At 40.3% G+C, this 21400-nt stretch overlaps 1 protein-coding gene across 2 annotated transcripts in view; it reads left to right on the forward strand.

Annotated features, from left to right (window-relative positions):
- Positions 1 to 21400, forward strand: part of LOC124717002 (atypical kinase COQ8B, mitochondrial) — a 137208-nt gene that overhangs the window by 90764 nt on the left and 25044 nt on the right. For both annotated transcript variants that reach the window (XM_047243629.1, XM_047243630.1), the window contains exons 8-10: positions 54 to 194; positions 10398 to 10600; positions 19850 to 20002. In XM_047243629.1, coding sequence (XP_047099585.1) covers positions 54 to 194; positions 10398 to 10600; positions 19850 to 20002 — 497 coding nt within the window. The remainder of the gene's footprint in view (positions 1 to 53; positions 195 to 10397; positions 10601 to 19849; positions 20003 to 21400) is intronic.

The raw sequence follows: 21400 nt of genomic DNA on the forward strand, positions 1-21400 counted from the left end.
CAAATGTCATTCCTTTTGCACAATTTTTCATTTAATTACAATTATTGTTTTAGGGTTCTTCATTGACAATGTAGTTGAAGTAGCAAAACGAGAGCTTGCATGGGAGGTAGACTACATTCGCGAGGCAGAATGTACTCGAAAGTTCCACAAATTACTGGCTCCATACCCAGACTACTATGTGCCTAAAATAATTGGTAAGTTGTGCTGCAATATTGGCAGAAATTGTTTAGAACTGTTTGTCATGTACGGCTAAGTATTGTGATCTAGTGCAACAATGAAAACAATCAATTACTAACAAAATTATATACTTAGATACTCACCAAGCAGCTGCAGAACACACACATAAAAAAGATGGTTGTAATTGGCAAGCTTTTGGAGTCAGTGGCTCCTTCTTCAGGCAGAACGGTTGAAGGGGAAGGAAGAGGGGTTAAGGAAAAGGACTGGAGAGGTCTAGGAAAAGGGAAAGATTTCGGGAAAGTCACCCAGAACTGCGGGTCAGGGGAGAATTACCGTATGGGATGAGAATCAGTCTTAAGTAATGAGATCGTAATACCAGTACCTACTAATGTGCAGTGTTCAGCAAAGGAGACCTTTACAAAGTAAATTAATTTATTGTTTTTGTCACAGTTTCTTTCCTCCTCTTATACTATTAGTGTTTTCCAAACTGTCTTAATTCCTGTATTGAGTCTAGACTGTGTAGGATAAACATAAGATAGAGAGTAATACAAAAATGAATCTTTTGAAAATCTCTGCTGGCAGCAGTTTGATATTGACAGCACTTTTAATGGATCATGATGTGCAGACTACTTCATCCTTTAGTACTCAAGGTGCAGTTTTTTCTACTCAAATTTCTGGTATAAATTGCAGTCTCCTCAATGAGTAAATGAGAGTGTTGCAATATTTTTAAGTTGTAGAAGAGGAAAATAAATATTAATTCCATGTATTTAACTATAAGAAACAATACTGATGACAATATTTGATTATCATCATTCACCATTCTCCTTCACCAAGAAAGCCGATGGCTTTATTTTTGAATCCTTTTATAATCTTGATGTGGAAATGGGATTTATATTTGTCAAATAATTGTTGACATGTTTCATATTTGCTTCATTTAGTATTAATTTTTGCTTATAATATACTGTTATTAACTTATAACATCATCTTTATACTGCAACTTAATGACTCCTTAACAACTGCCACTAATTTTAATAACTGAACTCTTAACCTAATGTAGGCTATTATAGTTTATTGACAATCAACACGTAACACTTTTTACATTATTATTCTAATTATAATTCCTTATGATTTACAGTGGAGAAAGTTTTGTTGAAATTGATTTAAATGTGGTAACAAATTCAAGAGATGCTAATAACATATTTAAAGTAATTTGTTTTGTAGAATGGAAAGCTTTCCTGTGCCAAATTTCATAAAATAGTTAATTTCAACTGTGGATGTTCAGATAATTAAATGTCATTAAATTGAATCGACTATTTTAGTTCTCTACAGTAATAGTGACTCTAATGCTAAAATTCAATCATTGCATACAAAAGACAATATTTCAAGTTATAGAGAAGACTACCCACATGTTGAATGTTTACATTTTGAGCATTCAGTTGTGTCATTTTAGAAGACATGTTCATTAATTTCATTAAAATATTTTTCTGTTGTAGGTTATAAAGGGTGATTATAATTAAAGTTAAACTTTCAAAATGCTGTAGAATGACATCAAATTGCAACGGAATATTATAGGAGAAGGGGGGAAAATGTATGTCAGAAGAAAAAATTAGTGTGAAAATTGATCAATAGATGGCGCTGTATGTGTCAGAATATGTAAATGAATACACGTCATGCACACAGCCCATTGAAGTTGGTGCACATGTCACTCTGCAGAAGTTCTGGACACTGAAAGGTTTGAAAAAAGGCGTTGGTCCGATGACTACCGTGGGTGTGGAGAATATGATTCAGAAATTCAAAAAGATGGGTTCTTTTAGTGTGCAACCTGGTAGAAGGAGGAAACGAATTGATTCGACGTCAGTGGAAGCAGTGGCCATAGCAATGCAAGAGGAGAAAAGTGGTGGTGTGCAAACTTGTAGTGCATGGAGAAAATGCCTGAACATCGGACATGCATGTGAGCATGGTGTGTAAAATTCTATTAAACATCCTTTTCTATCCATTCAGCATTACCCATGTGCACAAGTTGCTTCCTGTTTACCTGCCAGCAGGAGAGACCTTTGCTTTAGAATTTCTTGCTTGCATGGAAGTGGACAAAGATTGACTGTGGAAGATTTTGTGTACAGACAAAGCCCACTTTCATGTGACAGGATACGTCAATACGCAGAATTGTCGAATATGGGCAATGGAAAATCCACACGCAAATCAACCAGTACCACTTCATCCTGAAATGGTCACTGTGTGGTGCGGGTTTACAGCATCATTTATCAAAGGGCCATATTTTTTTGAAGAGATAGGTGATTCCGGTCCTGTTACCTGTACCGCCAGTGGTGAGCGCTATGAATGTCTTTTACATAACCATGTCACTCCAGCTCTCCAACAGTGTGGATGTGTGGATGGGATCATTTGTATGCAAGATGGCACACTTCCACACATTGCAAATCCAGTTAAGCAGCTGCTGAAGCGCCATTTTGGAAATGCTAGAAATGTCTGCCACCATTTCCCTACAGCCTGGATGTCCCAATCACCTGATCTTAATCTGTGTGACTTCTGGCTGTGGGGCTATCTGAAAGATGTTGTGTTCAATGTTCCAGTTGAAAATTTAGTTGCAGTGAAGGAATGCATTGCACAACACATTCTGAACGTGACGCCTAAAACACTTCGATCGGTTGTGGAACATGCTGTTTCTTGATTTCGACTTGTTGCAGAAAATGATGGACACCATATTGAACACGTTTCGTGCCAGTCACACGGAAGTTAATAATCTGTTGTGATTCTGATTGATGCATTTTATGCCATTTTTGACCTCGGGACAATTAAAAACCAATGTGCTTGATGCATTTTATGCTGTTTTTGGCCTCAGGACAATTAAAAATCGATTTTTCCCATCTGATGTGATATGACTTTGCCGTGATGGATGGGCTTAGGTAACTAACAATATCACAACTGTACACCCATGCACACTAGTGGTACTGTTTCTTTAACATCAGACGTAAACCTTAGGCATTGTTGTATGATTCATTTGTCATTTGTAGTCGACCACTATTAAATTATGATGCTTACAGTGTCAGCTATTGCTGCATTTTGTAACTATTTATTTTTTCCTCTGGCATAAGTTTTCCCCCCTTCTCCGATAATATTCCATTGTAATTTGATGTCATCCTGACATGTGGTGTTATTTCTATGGTGGTTTGAAAGTTTAACTTTAATTATAATCACTCTGTATATTACTTCAGAGCATGTTAAACAATGATTAGTAAAAGTTGTAAATCAAGATACTATTATAAATGTACAACAATGTAACAAAAATTATGGTGTATCACATTCCTCACTAAAAACACACATTAAGAGGTTCTATTCGAAAATCTAGGACTGTCAATTAAAAGTGGTATGGGTGTATTGTGCTCTTGTAATAAAAATATAAACGTACCGACTATTTCAAAGTTGTGCAGGGTAAGTTCTGATGTTTTATTTTGGTTAGGACACTCTGATGAATTAAAAACTTGGAATCAATTGGATCATCTTCAGCAAGAAATCTGCAAGACACTGGAGAAGTGCACTTGGTGGTACAGTCTTTAGCTTAACCATGTTGACTCACAAGCTCTTTTGTGTTGAAGAAACAAGGAATGGGTAACAGTGACTGTCACTTTGGGTCAATACAATGAGATGCTGCATTATTTTCATGTGGCTGTTTTTCACAGCCAAGACAAAACTGGCAGGTATTTGAAAATCATGTAGTAGTTGTGTCACAAACATTTTGAATTTATTCAGTTATGATTGTTTTTAAATTGTGAGACTGCATCTAGGACAGTCACATCTACATGACACAACTAAGGATCCTGCACAAGTTAAGACGACAAATTCGACATTCATTCATTCATCATGTTCTATAGATCCCATCAAGACTGAGAGCCTTCAGGGCTGTGAAATGAGCCAAGGAATACGTTAACAAAAAGACCATGAAATCATAGAAACTTAATATTTATACTGCATTAAAAATAAACAATAACTTCATTGTTTAATGCTATTCACACTTACGCCTTCTAACTGTAGTAGAATAAATGGGTAAGAAAGCTGCTACTTCAAGGAAAAGCTGCTGCTTCATCAGAATTCCTATGCAGCTGTTGGTTATCTGCTATTAGCAGCTTAATATTCACTTGATTATAGTGGTATATTTCAAAGAAAATATTGTGAATAAAATTGAAAGAAACATTCCACATGGGAAAAATATTTTAAAAACAAAGATTCCATGACTTACCAAACGGGAAAGTGCTGGTAGATAGACACAATAAAAAAACACACAAACGCGCACACAGAAAATTTCAAGCTTTTGCAACCAACGGTTGCTTCGTCAGGAAAGAGGGAAGGAGAGGGAAAGACGAAAGGATGTGGGTCTTAAGGGAGAGGGTAAGGAGTCATTCCAATCCCGGGAGCGGAAAGACTTACCTTAGGGGGAAAAAAGGGCAGGTATATATACACACACACACACACACACACACACACACACACACACACACACACACACACACACACAAGCAGACATATTTAAAAATATTGTAATGAAAATGATAAATTTTTGAATATATAACTGGAGAGATTAAAAAAAAAGTACTCAGCAAGTGCAGGAGGAGAAATCACGTACAAAGGTTAAAGAAATGTGCAGATGTTCAGAGTCATTGAGTCATTCTTCTGGCAGAAACGATGAAGGGGAAGGAAGAGAGGGGTGAATGAAAAGAACTGGGGAGGCTTAGGAAATGAGGAAAGCTCAGAAAAGTCGGCCAGAAACCTGGGTCAGGGGAGACTTACTGGATGGGAACAAAAGACTAGTTGATGGGGACTGCACCAGATGAGATTTCAATACCTGAGCGCATAGAGGTGGAAGATAGGGTAATAAGTGAGACAGACATTACTGACAAAATATCATACATGAGATAAGAGTGGAAAACTAGGTGCATTATACATGGTAGATGTAACAAGGTGGGGGAGATGGAGAAAAATAGATAGGTCAGAAAATAAAAGATATAGGAAACTTAAAAGGGAATGAACAAATGAATAGTTACTGAGAAAAAATGTTGAGCCAATGAAAATTAAGGCTGGGTGGGTGCTGAGAACCAGGGACAAATTTTAACATCTGTTCCTATCTGCGAAGTTCTGAGAAACTGATGTCTGGGGGAAGAATCCAGATGGCACATGTGGTGAAACAGACACCAGAGTCATGACTGTAGTGTTGTAGAGCATGATCTGCAGCAGGAGACTGTGTGGTGTTCATTCACCCTAACTAATAACATAGTGGTAGTCATGCCACTGTAGAAGGCCAAACAGTGTTTTCATGTATATTGTTGGCAGTGTTTCATGAAAGGAATGGGTTCTCCCCAGCAGGGATTGCCATTTGAATTCACATAGCATTTCCATTATAATTGTGTGTTGATTGAACCTATCAGTAACGATTCTAGCAGCTTGCTTCTGAATAGCTTTGATGTCTTCCCATAAACCGACCTCAAGAATGAGTCTCCTTTATAGATGAGCTACATTTCTCTAGAATTCCCCAAGTACAACCAAGTCCACTTTTCACCTTGCCTACAACAAATCTTATGTGATTGTTCCATTTTTATTTGCAACATTACACCTACGTATTTAATATATGTGACTATGTTAATCAAAGCATCACAAACACAATATTTGATAATTACAGGGTTGTTTTTCCTATTCAATTATATTAATTTGCATTTTTCTGCATTAAATATGTCTGCTTGTGTCTGTATGTGTGGATGGATATGTGCGTGTGTGCGAGTGTATACCTGTCCTTTTTTCCCCCTAAGGTAAGTCTTTCCGCTCCCGGGATTGGAATGACTCCTTACCCTCTCCCTTAAAACCCACTTCCTTTCGTCTTCCCCTCTCCTTCCCTCTTTCCTGATGAGGCAACAGTTTGTTGCGAAAGCTTGAATTTTGTGTGTATGTTTGTGTTTGTTTGTGTGTCTATCGACCTGCCAGCGCTTTCGTTCGGTAAGTCACCTCATCTTTGTTTTTATATATAATTTTTCCCATGTGGAATGTTTCCTTCTATTATATTGATATCACATCATTGAGCTATATATAGAGGAAAGAGCAATCCTATAACATTTTCCAGGGCACTCTTGATGATAATTTTGTCTCCTATGAACAGTTGACATCCAGGACAACATACTGGTTTCTGTAATTTAAAAATACTTCAGTCCACTTTCACATCCAAGAACCTATTCTGCATGCTCAGACTTTTGTTAATTGTCTCCAGTGTGGTACTGTTTCAGATGCTTTCTGGAAGTCCAGGTATACGGAGTCTGCCCATGGTTTTCAGGTGTAAGAAAAGGGCAAGCTGAGTTTTACATGAGTAATGCATCCCAACTCTTTGTTGATTTGTAAATAGAAGCTTTTCTCTCTTAACGGAACTTATCAAACAATGGAAAAATTCAGGATGGATTGTAACAGTATAACACACATTGAAACTCTTACCCAGCAGGAGCTTGAGCAACATGCTCAAAACCACCTCAAAAACCTCTCCGTCCTGCTCACTTCCTATTCCCGTCTCGGAGTACCACTGTCCACCACCTCTACAACAACCTCCGAACCTCCCCCACATCCCCATGTAGCTGACAAACCCTGTCTCACAGACCTACAACACTTACCCCACCCTCCAAAACTCCCTCCCACCACCACACAGAACCCAGAACCTAAACAGACCTGCAACATAGCCATGAACATTTCCTCCAGATGCCTTAGTCCCACAGAAATATCAGTCCTTTCCAAAGGCCTCACCTTTTGCCCCCACTCCCAAATTCAATCATGTAAAACTTGTTAAAGACCTTCTCTCCTTCTTCCGGTCCCTACAGTGGAAACACTTTTTCACCACAAACCATACCAGACTCAACCAAAGACCAATATTAAACCTTGCCTAACTCAGTTGACTCCTCTATCCAACTGTGATCCATCCCCACTGCCTCCAAACTACCCGCTGTTAAATTTCCAGAGTTTCTTAACCTTGAACCTTGCCTTACCATCATTCCCCAGATCCCTCAACATGCAAACTAACCTTACATCTGCAGATAGAACCGCAGTCCACCATCTAAAAACTGATCCCGACCTTATAGTCCTACCTGCAGACAAAGACTCCACCACCGTTGTTTTGAACCACAAGGATTACCTGGCAGAATGACTCTGTCAGCTGTCAGATAATTCCAGCAGGATCTCCAGTCACTACTCAAATCCTTAGGCCCATCCCAGAACCTCTCCCCAGAGTCCATCTCTCTACTTCCCCCTACTCCCTGCACTCCCACCTTCTACATGCTTCCTAAAGTCCATAAACCCAACCACCCAGGATGCCCCATTGTGGCCGGTTACTGTGCCCCCACTGAGTGAACTCTGCTCTTGTAGACCAACACCTTCAACCTATTACCTGGAACCTATCCTCCTATATATAACAATCCAACCATTTCCTCCACTGACTCTCCACAGTTCCTGTCCCTTTACCACACGGTGCCCTGCTCGTCACTATTAATACCACCTCCCTGTACACGAAAATTCCTAATGCCCATGACCTTAATGCTATTGAACACTACCTTTCCAGATGTCCTGTAGACTCCAAACCAACAACCTCCTTCCTAGTCGCCATGACCAACTATATCCTCACCCACAATTACTTCTCCTTTGAAGGCATTACCTACAAACAAATCCGGGGTACGGCTATGGGCACCCTCATGACACCATCCTATGCCAACTTATTCATGGGCCATGTAGAGGAATCCTTCCTAAAAAAAATTAAAAAAAAACCAGAATCCTAATCCCCCTCACCTGGTTCAGATTCATTGATGACATATTTGCTATCTGGATTGAAGGTGAGGATGCCCTATCTACATTCCTCCAGACTCTCTACATCTTCTCCCTTCTCCCCCATTTGCTTCACCTGGTCCTACTCAACTCAACAAACCACCTTCCTAGATGTTGACCTCCACCTCAGAGATGGCTACATCAGTACCTCCATCCATATCAAACCTACTAACCACCAGCAATACCTCCACTTCTACAGTTGCCACCCATTCCATTCCAAGAAGTCCCTTCCGTACAGCGTAGCCACTCATGGTCATTGCATCTGCAGTGATGAGCAGTCCCTCTCAGAATATACTGAGGATCCACTGAAGCATTCACTGACCGTAATTATCCTCCCAACCTTGTACAAAAACAAATTTCCCATGCTTTATCTTTCCAGTCTCCCACCACCTCCCACAGTCCGGCCACAGAGGAATATTCCCCTCGTAACTCAGTATCATCTGGGACTGGAACAACTGAATTAAATTCTCTCGTCATGCCCTAAAATGAGAAATACCCTGCCCATTATCCTTCCCACCCCTTCTACAGTGGTATTCCGCCATCCACTGAACCTACACAATATACTTGTCCATCCTGACACAACCCCTGCTCCCAAGCCGGCCGGTGTGGCCATGCGGTTCTAAGCGTGTCAGTTTGGAACCGCGTGACCGCTACGGTCGCAGGTTCGAATCCTGCCTCGGGCATGGATGTGTGTGATGTCCTTAGGTTAGTTAGGTTTAAGTAGTTCTAAGTTCTAGGGGACTGACGACCTCAGTAGTTAAGTCCCATAGTGCTCAGAGCCATTTGAACCCTGCTCCCAATCCCTTACCTCATGGCTCATACCCCTGTAATAGACCTTGATACAAGACATGTCCCATACATCCTCCTACCACCACCTACTCCAGTCCAGTCACTAACGTCACCTATCCCATGAAAGGCAGGGTTACCTGTGCAACCAGTCATGTGATTTACAAGCTAAGCTACTACCACTGTGCTGCATTCTATGTAGGCATGACAACCAACAAGCTGTCTGTCCACATGAATGTCCACCGACAAACTGTGGCCAAAAAGCAAGTGGACCACCCTGTTATGCATCCTGTGTTCCCGTAACCCTCCTGGCCTCAACCTTCATTAGTCACTGTCCTCACCCATCCAGCCCCCTCCTTGTTCCCATTCCAGCACTATACAACTGTCATTTCACCGCCACACACCGTCTTTTAATTTCTCACCTTTCTGCTACTTACCTCCCCCTACCTCCCCACCCCCCTCCCCCGGCTGCATCTTGTCTCCTGCCCTCCATCTAAACTGCAGCACTTCATTGTCTGCAACCCTCACCATATTATCCCTCCCCCTCCCCACCCCAGCCTCCTGTGTGTGTGTGTGTGTGTGTGTGTGTGTGTGTGTGCGCGCGCGCGCGCGCGTGTTTATTGCTCACGAAGGCCTTAATGGATGAAAGCTATAATTGTGTGAATCTTTTTGTTGTGCCTATCGCGACTCAGCATCTCCACTTAAGGGAACTTATTATATTTGAACTTAGAATATGCTCAAAAATTCGGCAGCAAACTGATGTGGATATTGATTTTTCTGTTATTTTATGGGTCCATTCTTTTATCTTTCTTACATACAGGAGTCATCTTCACTTTTTTTTCAATCACTTGCAACTTTCCACTGTGTGACTGGTTCATGATTAATGCAAGCTAAATATGGGGTCAAAGCCAGTTTGAGATTCCATATGGACATGGTGACTTATTTGTTTTTAACTATTACAACTGCTTTACTATGCCAGGGAAGCCTATTTCTAAGTCAAAAGGTGACGTGTTTGTATGATCATCTTACCTGAATGATATTTTGTTAACTACAGAATTTAAAACTTCAGCTTTCCTTTTGATGTTTTCTATTGACACACCAGACTGGCTGACAAGTTGCTGAATAATTTGGTTGTGCTTTTTTTCTGGTGCTTCTCATGGGGTGGCAACCGTCTGTAGCAAAATCTGATGATGATTGCATTCTTCATCTAATGATGTATTCTCTGCAGAACATTGACTGTTGTATTTAATTTGATATGTCATGTGCATGTGCTGATACAGAGATAGAAGTTCAAGAAACACAAGTGATGTGGTGGCCATGTCAATGGTAGTGGTAGTACAAAGTGTTAAGATGGTTTTTGTTGTGCGTGGAAGCATGAATCATTGTACAATTACTGCATGTTTTTTTTAAAAAGTTACTTGGTGCCAGAGAAAATGCAGCTAATCTTTGAATTTGTTGTAACTTTTATACTATTTTTGCATGCTAATATTAGAATGGTTCACACCATCAGCACATTTTCGTGTTTTCATGAATAATATGTAAGGTTTATTTTCCAATAAGAATGAATCCTTTTTTTGCAGATGAACTTAGTACTGCTAAGATACTGACTTCTGAACTGGTAGATGGAATTCCAGTGGACAAGTGCTGCCATATGGATCAGGAAACCCGCAACCACATTTGTCAGCTCATCATGAAACTCTGTTTGCATGAGTTGTTTACCTTCCGTTACATGCAGACCGACCCCAACTGGTCAAATTTCTTCTTCAACCCAAATACCAACAAAGTAAGCAGTTTGATCAATGAAATGCCACTGTGTGCACCCATAGGCTGTTAATAAATGTCAGACTGTAATGTATCTTTAAACAAATGTAGACAGAAATTAGCCTTCCATTTGCCGTAGTGTGACAGGCTTACTGAAGAGTAAGAAATTGACTGACTAGCCTTCAAAACTAATGATTCTGATGCCTGGCAAGAAGAGAAGTGTTCTAAGTTAATGGGGCAGCTCAGTAATTAACCAGAAAATAAAGCAATGACTACATGATAGGTTAAAGCTCCTAAGTCTTAATAAGGGGAAATCACGGTGGAATGTCGGAATGATAAGTGATCAGAAAACTGAAGAAGTTGGAGGTGGTGTGGAAGAAAGTTAAGAAATCAATTTAGAGAGTCCATCAGAGGTAAAGCACAAACAGTTTCTTTGATGCCATGATTTTTTTCAAGAGACAGTGAAGTACAAGATAAATTTATTTAAACTGAAAATTAAACTTAAAAATGAAAATTATAGGACATGATACTCTCACATAGTGTTGTGAACACTAATGGCACTGTAACGTTGCTGTTCCTGCCCAAAGTCACATTCAGTTCTAGAGACCTCACCCGAATAAAGATTATCTGTCAAGTGCTGTCTGCTAGGAAGTACTCAATCCATTTGGAAAGTAGCCTGGTGTTCTGTAAACTTGAATTTTGTTCATGAAGTGAAAATGTAGACCATATCATCAACACAGGTAGGCACCACTATCCACTGCATTCCACATCAAAGAGAGTGTACAAATCTTCACAGAACTGCTGTTTGTGGAAGCTTTGGCAATTCCTACACGGAATATTTTGAGTGATAATAGGTGAGCATAAAAGTCTCATAATGTCGCAACAGGCACACCATCAATATGGGCCTGTTGTTATGTAGAGTCTGGTGAGCTTCTTTTAAAATGAGAATGACCTGCATGCATTTGCAGTTGTTTGGAACACTTGCATTGCTCCAGCGATGAGTGATAGGCTGCAGCTAGAAGAGGAACAAGTTATTTTGTGTAATATGTATACTGTAGAGTCTTACAGGTATTCCAGTAGCTCATCAAATTACTTGCATTCCCATCCTGTTTATTCTGCTATTAGTAGAATCTCACAACTATGCAAAAACTACTACTCCACTCTTTCCTTTTTCTTAGGGAATTTAAAACCTATCTTACTTGGAACATAAATACAGTTTGTTGCAGTGGAACTCCGACAGCAGTTGGATGTAAACAGCCCTAATTATTTAAGATGGCTATAACAGTATTATCAAAAGGAAAGTAGCTACTCACCATATAGTGGAGATGCCAAGTTGCAGATAGGTACTACAAAAAGACGGTCACCAATAAGCTTTTGGCCAATGTGGCTTCAGTTGCCAGAGAGTGCAGTTGTTCGAGTGCATCCGCACTCCGCAAGCCACCTGACGGTGTGTGGCGGAGGGTACCTTGAGTACCTGTATCGGTTCTCCCTTCTATTCCAGTCTTGTATTGTTTGTGGAAAGACGGATTGTCGGTATGCTTCTGTGTGGGCTCTAATCTCTCTGATTTTATCCTCATGGTCTCTTCGAGAGATATACATAGGAGGGAGCAATATACCGCTTGACTCTTCGGTGAAGGTATGTTCTCGAAACTTTAACAAAAGCCCGTACCAAGCTACTGAGCGTCTCTCCTGCAGAGTCTTCCACTGGAGTTTATCTATCATCTCCGTAACACTTTCGCGATTACTAAATGGTCCTGTAACGAAGCGCACTGCTCTCCGTTGGATCTTCTCTATCTCTTCTATCAACCCTATCTAGTACGGATCCCACATTGCTGAGCAGTATTCAAGCAGTGGGTGAACAAGCGTACTGTAACCTACTTCCTTTGTTTTCGGATTGCATTTCCTTAGGATTCTTCCAATAAATCTCAGTCTGGCATATGCTTTACCAACGATCAACTTTATATTATCATTCCATTTTAAATCACTCCTAATGCGTACTCCCAGATAATTTATGGAATTAACTGCTTCCAGTTGCTGACATGCTATTTTGTAGCTAAATGATAAGGGAACTATCTTTCTGTGTATTCGCAGCACATCACACTTGTGTACATTGAGATTCAATTGCCATTCCCTGCACCATGCGTCAGTTCGCCACAGATCCTCCTGCATTTCAGTACAATTTTGCATTGTTACAACCTCTCGATAAACCACAGCATCATCTGAAAAAAGCCTCAGTGAACTTCCAATGTCATCCACAAGGTCATTTATGTATATTGTGAATAGCAACGGTCCTATGACACTCCCCTGCGGCACACCTGAAATCACTCTTACTTCGGAAGACTTCTCTCCATTGAGAATAGCCTGCTGCGTTCTGTTATCTAGGAACTCTTCAATCCAATCACACAATTGGTCTGATAGTCCATATGCTCTTACTTTGCTCTTTAAACGACTGTGGGGAACTGTTACAGTCTTCTTGTTGGGCCTATCTGTGACTCAGTATTTCCACTATAAGGTGAGTGGCAGTTTTCCTTTTCATAATGTTGTTACATTCAGTCCTGGATTTTCCATTGTTTTAAGATTTTTTATTTGCAAGAAAGAGTTACACATCCTAGCAAGATCCCTCTGTAGTGGTAGCATCTCGTCCGCTCTACCAAATGGGCAGTGGCAAGTGGTTGCATTCTTGGTGAATCCTGTGAAGTGATAACCTTTTGCTCACTACTTGCTGCCACATATGTTCCAATGAGAACCTTAAACATTAGAAAAATGCACATTGGGACCATTAAACCACTGAAAAAGACCAACACAAACTACTGTGAAGTACATGGCTGAAAGTACTTCTCATTCTGCCACTTCAGCGTATGTATGGGATGCTGGAAGAATGATGGGTTAAATACCTCTCTGCACACTTTAACTTTATATTTGTGATCCCTATTGGGGGGGGGGGGGGGGGGGGGGGAGGGTATGTAAGGGGTTCTGGTATATTTCTAGAAAACTTTGTAAATAGGCTTTCTCAGAATGGTTTGCATCTATCTTCAAGTGTCTGTCAGTTCAGTTTCTTCACTGTCTCTCACAGGTCAAAAAAATCCTGTGACCCTTCATGCTGTCCCTCTCTGACCTGATTATTCTATTTCGTGTAACTACAAATTATTACACCTCATTAGTTATGTGAGTTAATCAATTCTAACTGAGATTCATTGATATTAGAATCAAGAGTTGAAGTGAAATATAATTTTTGTGTGGGTTTTCACTTCATTATTGCTCCCTCACCTGTAGCTTGAGGTTTACCATATTTAATGTTTAAAGTTGCCTTCTTGTAGATTTCTTGGTGATGTGGACCTCTTATGCAGCGCCACTAATTCTGACCATGTTGACTTTGTCTCCTTCTGCAGTAAGTTGAGGCCTGCAAGACAGCTAAGTCTACACCAACTGGCTATGAAATGATGAAACTTCTTTTCAGTGACTCTCCGGTATTTTGTTGCTCCAATATTTAATTAACACAGTTAGGTGAACACATCTCTCTAGACCAGAACAACATAAACCGAGTGACTTTTGTGACATCAAATAAGAGAATGAAGTTAAAAGATATTTAAGAACAGAACATATCAAATTTATCTTATTAGCTGTCGAGAGTGTAGGCTGCACTTCTTTCTCTCTGCCTTCCGAGCACTGCCGAGATGTGATGCCAACACACAAACAACTCCTTCACAGAAGGTGTAGACACTCAGTCGTCGTCACACTTTGTCAGTGTCCCGTGCCCACACTTCTTTCGTCATCCCTGTACATGTTTGAACTCAAAAGTGCGCACAGTGGGACAGTTTCCATTTACAGCTACATAAAAATACATCTTCAACTCTCATGAATGTCTTTTGTCGAACTACAAGAATAATAATGGAATATGCTATCCTGAAGAATTCTACTGATTACATTCCATTTATCTATTTTCTGAAGCAGCAATGTTACATTTATGCATCTGTAAAGAATGTTGCCATTGTTTGCACCACTTTGAAATCTTACCAAAATCTGACTGAATATTTGTGTAGCTTTTTCTGTTTTTTCCCCCAAGAGTACGTCATTATAGTTGGCTGCACCATCTATGAAAAGTCAAACATTACTATTAATATTGTCTGCACAGTCATTAATGTGCAACATAAGCAGCTAGTGTCCCATCACACTTTCTTGTGGCACACCTAAATTTACTTATACATCTGTCGACGAATATTCATCAAAGATAACATGCTGCATACTGCGTACCAAGATCCTCAATCCAGTCACAAGCTGTGCTCAATATCCACTACTGGTGTATCTTTGTCAAGCGTAGGTGGTACTCAGTGAAATGCTTTGTGGAAGTCGAGTATTACTGCAACCACCTGACTACGTTGATCCATGGTTTTTCAGGATGTCAAATGAGAACAAGGCATGTTGAGTTTTGTGTGACCCACCCATATTTTTTAAAGTCAGTATGATTGGCATGGAAGTGGTCATCCTCTTAAAGATACCTTGTCATGTCTGAGACCTTAGAATATGTTGTTAAGATTCTGCAACTGATGGATGCCAAACATATTGGATAGCAGTTTTGTGAGTTGCTTTTGTTACCCATCTTCTAGTCAGGTGTGAAGTGCCTTCTTCCAACTGCTGGTTACAAAGGGATGTTAAATACTTATTGTTTATGCAGGCAGATCTACATATTTTATTTAGCTCTCTGATGCTCTTGAACAATACAAGACATAAACAATTACTAACAAAGAAATTATAAATGGCCTATTAAATAAACAAAAGAAAAAACCGAAGACCATTGTTCAGGTTTTCCAGCCTTTCCATGCCATGGAGCTGGCCCAATGTAGTTCTTCCAGGAATATTGTGAAATCATGCAAGGGACAGTCCAGTACAATGTGTGTTACCATCTGTGCCATCTACAGTCGCAGCTCTGAGAGACGTGCCATCCCGAGCTATCGAGAGTAGCAGCTGTTCTCCCATTTGTAATTTGGTTCAGTGTGTACCAAATGACATGAGGAATGTAGAAAGTTTGGTGGCTGGCTTTTCAACCCACAAAAAGCCTTTCTGGGGTGAAGATGACCACTCTGATTTCCAGGCAGACACAGGGTTGAATGTGCTGGGTAATGGGCTCACAGTGGTTCTCTGGACCAGTTGCCAAGATTTTACTTAGATTGTAGAAAATTTCCGAATGATGTCATTTATTCATCTATTTGTGGCTTAGATTGTGATGGTACCGGATTTGCACTTATGATATGGGATATGCCAGCAGGGTGAAGTGGTGGGGGGTGATATATGAGTTGATGATTAGCAATTACAGAAACTAGATTGTACAATTTTCAAACCTTATTTTTAGGCAAATTAATCTGATTTTACTAGAATGTCAGTTATATAAAACTGTTCTCCATAACTGTTGTTGTGGTCTTCAGTCCTGAGACTGGTTTGATGCAGCTCTCCATGCTACTCTATCCTGTGCAAGCTGCTTCATCTCCCAGTACATACTGCAGCCTATATCTTTCTGAATCTGCGTAGTGTATTCATCTCTTGGTTTCCCTCTGATTTTTACCCTCCACGCTGCCCTCCAATACTAAATTGGTTATCCCTTGATGCTTCAGAACATGACCTACCAACTGATCGCTTCTTCTAGTCAAGTTGTGCCACAAACTCCTCTTCTCCCCAATTCTGTTCAATACCTCCTCATTAGTTATGTGAGCTACCCGTCTAATCTTCAGCATTCTTCTGTAGCACCACATTTCGAAAGCTTCTATTCTCTTCTTATCCAAACTAATTATCGTCCATGTTTCACTTCCATACATGGCTACACTGCATACAAATACTTTCAGAAACGACTTCCTGGCACTTAAATCTATACTCGGTGTTAACAAATTTCTCTTCTTCAGAAACACATTCCTTGCCATCGCCAGTCTACGTTTTATATCCTCTCTTCTCCATAACTAACAATAACATTAGAGATGTACATAGTTAAGAAAAGACCAGTTACATGTAAGTGCTGCGTATTATTAAATTTAAAATGCCAGATATTTTAAAATATCAAATTGTTACAGAGAATAACTGTACTTGTCATAAAATACAAAAAAATTTCATTTCCATGAATTTGTGAAAATACCTTTGAAATTATGAAACAGTCATACAAAGAAATATGTATAATGTACGGGTACAGTACCCAAACAAGGAAACGAGACCCCTGAAACTTTCTGTATGCCAGGTGCAACTGCTTTGTGTGTCTACAACATGATTTTGTAAACACTTCCATAGCAATGCCTCTTCATAGCTATGTAGTCAGCTATTGTTTTCACCTACAGCCATTTGCTCTTCACGGTTGAAAGCGGCCAAAACCAGTGACAGGTGTCAGGGATTTCCTTAAGTTGACTCAACTGTAGGAAGTGTCTTAAGAGTAGAGAATGAGTGTATTAAAACTAATGTATGGTGACATGTATGTTCATGACATTATATCACTTGAACTATGAATCATACAATGATATACACTGAAGAGCCAAAGAAACTGGTACATCTGCCCTAATATTGTGTGCCCCCAGGTGGCGAAATGCCATAACATGATGTGGCATGGGCTTGACTAATGTCTGAAGTAGTGCTGGAGAGAATTTGCACCATGAATTCTGCAGGGGTGCCCATAAATCTCAAAGAGTACGAGGGGGTGAAGATATCTTCTGAACAGCATGTTGCAAGCCATCCCAGATATGCTCAGTAATGTTAACATCTGAGGGGTTTGCTGGCCAGTGGAAGTGTAAACTCAGAAGAATGTTCCTGAAGCACTCTGTAGCAATTCTGGACCTTTGGTATATCGCATTGTCCCACTTGAAATACCCACCGGATGCAGGTGATGAGACAAGATGGTTACGCATGTGTCACCTGTCAGAGTCGTAGCTAGACATATCAGGGGTCCCAAATCACTCCAACTGCACATGCCCCACACCATTACAGAGCCTCCACCAGTTTGAACAATCCCATGCTTACATGCAGGGTCCATGGATTCATGAGGTTGTCTCCATACCTGTACACGACCATCTGCTTAATACATAACGAAACGAGGCTTGTTTGACAAGGGAGCATATTTCCAGTCATCAACAGTCCACTGTCGGTGTTCACAGGCCCAGGCAAGGCATAAAACTATGTGTCATGATCTCATCAAGGGTACACGAGTGGGCCTTCAGCTCTGAAATCTCATAACAATGATCTTTCGTTGAATGGGTGGCACGCTGACACTTGTTGATGGCCCAGCATTGAAATCTGCAGCAATTTGTGAAAGGGTTGCTCTTCTGTTGCACTGAACGATTCTCTTCAGTTGTTGTTGGTTCCATTCTTGCAGGATCTTTTTCCAGCTGCAGCAATATCAGAGATTTGATGTTTTACGGTATGCCTGATATTCACAGTACACTTGTGAAATGGTCGTACGGGAAAATCTCCACTTCATCTCTACCTTGGAGATGTCTTGTCCCATTGCTTGTGTGCTGACTGTAACACCACATTCAAACTCACTTAAATCTTGATAACCTGCCATTGTAGCAGCAGTAACCCATCTAACAACTGCACCAGACACTTGTTGTCTTACATAGGGGTTGCCAACCGCAAAGTTGTAATCTGCTTGTTTACATATCCCTATATATGAATACACATGCCTATTCCAGTTTTGTGGTGCATCAGTATATTAGCTTAGGTACATTCAGCAGTGTGTATGGTTACTGTCAGTGAAATATGTTGTGAATAGAATTAGTAGCAAAGGAGTAATACTTCTAAACGTCATGCACAATGTGCCAGTTTTTCACATATCTCAGTGTTTATGGTGTCATGTCTCCTGAACTATGATAGGTAGGTGGTTCTTACCCCTCCAGCGACTGTTGCCTGTGACAGTCCATCTTTATAATGTGTGTGGATATCTGATACTATCAGCACACAATTTTGATTTATGTGGTATTATTTGTAACTGATGTTTTGTTCTTGTATTACAACCATGGTGGTTTCATTTCTGTGTAATTTATCTAAATTTTGTTGTGTGAAGAAAATGGATTCAAATATGTAGTTAGAAGTGGTAAAATTTTGTGATGTCTCAAGAGTGGTCTGCAGTGCTCAGGTTCCTCTTCAAAGAATATGGAAAGAGATTGGCTTTTGTATATTCTTGCCCATAACAGAATGAGAGCGCGCTGTCTTCTTAGACAAAGTAGAGCGATGTTTTATAGCATAACAATCCTTTACATTTTGTGTAGATAGTCAACTAAGAACCCTGACTTGCCCATAGCTTTTGTGTGTGTGTGTGTGTGTGTGTGTGTGTGTGTGTGTGTGTGTGTGTGTGTGAGAGAGAGAGAGAGAGAGAGAGAGAGAGATTCTTCATTTATTGGATATTGTCAGGCAGAGGAATCTTTGTACCCAGGGACGTTACTCACTGTCATGTAAATGATAGTAGTGAGATCAACGATTCTCAGTTTGAGAGTTTTTTGAGTTGCTCCTATGATCACATAGTGGTGACATTGTGTAAAGTACAGCATAGTGTTCATACTACTGTAGTTGACTCAGACATAGAGAGAGATGGATAGAACAAAACCCAGTGTTACTAAATAGTGGCTTGTCTCCAGTGCTCCAAAGACCCACATAGTGTAATGTCACCCATATAAAGTTGCATCACCATCAGTGATTTGTAGCACAATGACTTTATAACATTTTGTACGTGTGTTTGATATTTCATTTATGCTGAATGTAAGTTGCTTGGTGTCAAGTATAGCACAGGTGGCAAGGCTAAGAATGGGATGGGCCAATGAGAGAATAGCACTGTGTGGTGGGAGTTTGAAATTGAAATTTCAAATTTAATTTATTATAATTTTACATAAATGGAATTGTATGAAATTTTCTTTTTTTCTGATTGTGTGATATGTGGTCACTTCTTAGGCCACACTGATACTTGCTTTGGCCTGCATACGGGCCGTAGGTTGTATACCCCTGCCATAGGGTTTTTTAATAATCATTTTTCAGGTGAGTTACCACACACAACATGCCATATTTTAATTAACTGTCATACTAAAGATGCGTTTGAGAATGCCATGCAAATAATTCCTCATTTTGAGAGTCACGAGCATCGCACATGACAAGCTCCCATATTTTACGTGCCCTTTTTGTAAGCTAAGGTTATTCATGTAATGTTTGGATTCAGGTTATTTTATGGCCAGACAGTACTTTCTTAGTCTTTGTGCAACTGTAGATAATGAAGGCAATGTTCTTTAAGACTCACTAACTTCATTTACTTCTACAGCTCGCTCTGTTGGACTTTGGTGCATCTCGAGGGTACGACCGAGAGTTCATGGACAAATACATCGAAGTGATTCGAGGTGCAGCAGATGCCGATCGTGAGAAGGTTCTTTTGCTGTCTCGGGACATGGGTTTCCTGACAGGCTACGAGTCAAAGGTATAATCTTAACATACTGTGCAGGTTGAAGCATTACACTAGTGTAACTGCGAGCCACACATAGCTAATATACAAAATCAAAATATGTAGTTGCTTGTGATATTTTAGAAAGATAAGACACTTCACTTCCATTTGATTTCTTAATAATCTGGGAGTAATAAAAGCTGCTGCAAAAAGGTTTTGTGCATGACTCTTGTGACTTCCATAGTTTGTAGTTACATGATTGAAAACCTGATACTCAATTCTGCCCAGGCTACAGGAAATGGCTACATAAAGCTCCATCTTTAATCAAGTACCTGTGCTTTCTTGCAGTTCCACAGAGTACATATCATCTCCAGTCCTGAATGATGTGATAATTTGGCTTGTTTACTTGTTCAACCTATCACCTCATTTAAAAGGGTCACTTTATTTTGAGAAATGTTGTCATCGTGGATGTTGCATGCCGAGTTGGCGTATGCCACAGTGAAGTCATTAGTGAATTCAGCCCTTATGTGACACATGAAACAGTGCTGATTTGTATCGTAGTGGTCACCTGCGGCCAACAAGCCCCTCAAGAAGTCCTGCAGAACTGGTTGTTTCCTTTTTGGAAGTGACTGATAGGACTCTGTGTGCCAACAGAGCACATGACCTTCCCCACATGATAAATGTGGCTTTTAGACACCCATCGTGAACAACAGGGCAAACTCCCCCTCATTCCCATGAGATATGTAGAAAATGGAGGACGAGACACGTAGAACAGAACCTGGATCGCTGGTGTAGTGTCCTATTAATGGTGGATACTGTGGAGGTGGCCAGTACTGTTGCACTTTCCAGGCACACCGTCTCACGGAATCAGAAAGAGGTGAGTCAGGCATGTTTCAGGCTGGTATCACATGGGTGCCAGACACATCTCATCGCTGATTAGCGTAATTTGTGGTTTGTGTGGTATTGAAACAGGATCCTGTGATTTATCAATAAACTCTCTAATCAATATTTGGGGAATGGGTTCATCTTCTGAGATGATAATTCACAGCCACAGCATGCTCACCTTATGGACACCTTCCACCAGACAGTGGGAGTTAACTAATTCAAATGGTGCACCCTTGGGATGAGATGAAACTTGCAGGTTATCATTGTAGGAGCCCTCCTCACACTATGAAGCAGCACCCTGTCAAGAACAGGTTCGAGTGGCAAGATCTTGACCACCTCATTGACAGCAAAATGAGAACGATCCGAGAAAGTTGTAAGGTGTGGAGTACATCGACACAGTAATGAATATTTTTTCGCAACAAACATGCAAAAATGTGCACTTTTGCACCAACTACCTTATGGTATATTCCCTATTGGATTTTTATTTACTGGATTGAATGGCAACTTAATTATTTTTCTGCTCTTCTTCCTCTTCCTCTTAGTTGATGC

Source organism: Schistocerca piceifrons, chromosome 9 (assembly GCF_021461385.2).
Source record: "Schistocerca piceifrons isolate TAMUIC-IGC-003096 chromosome 9, iqSchPice1.1, whole genome shotgun sequence".
Lineage (NCBI taxonomy): Eukaryota > Metazoa > Arthropoda > Insecta > Orthoptera > Acrididae > Schistocerca > Schistocerca piceifrons.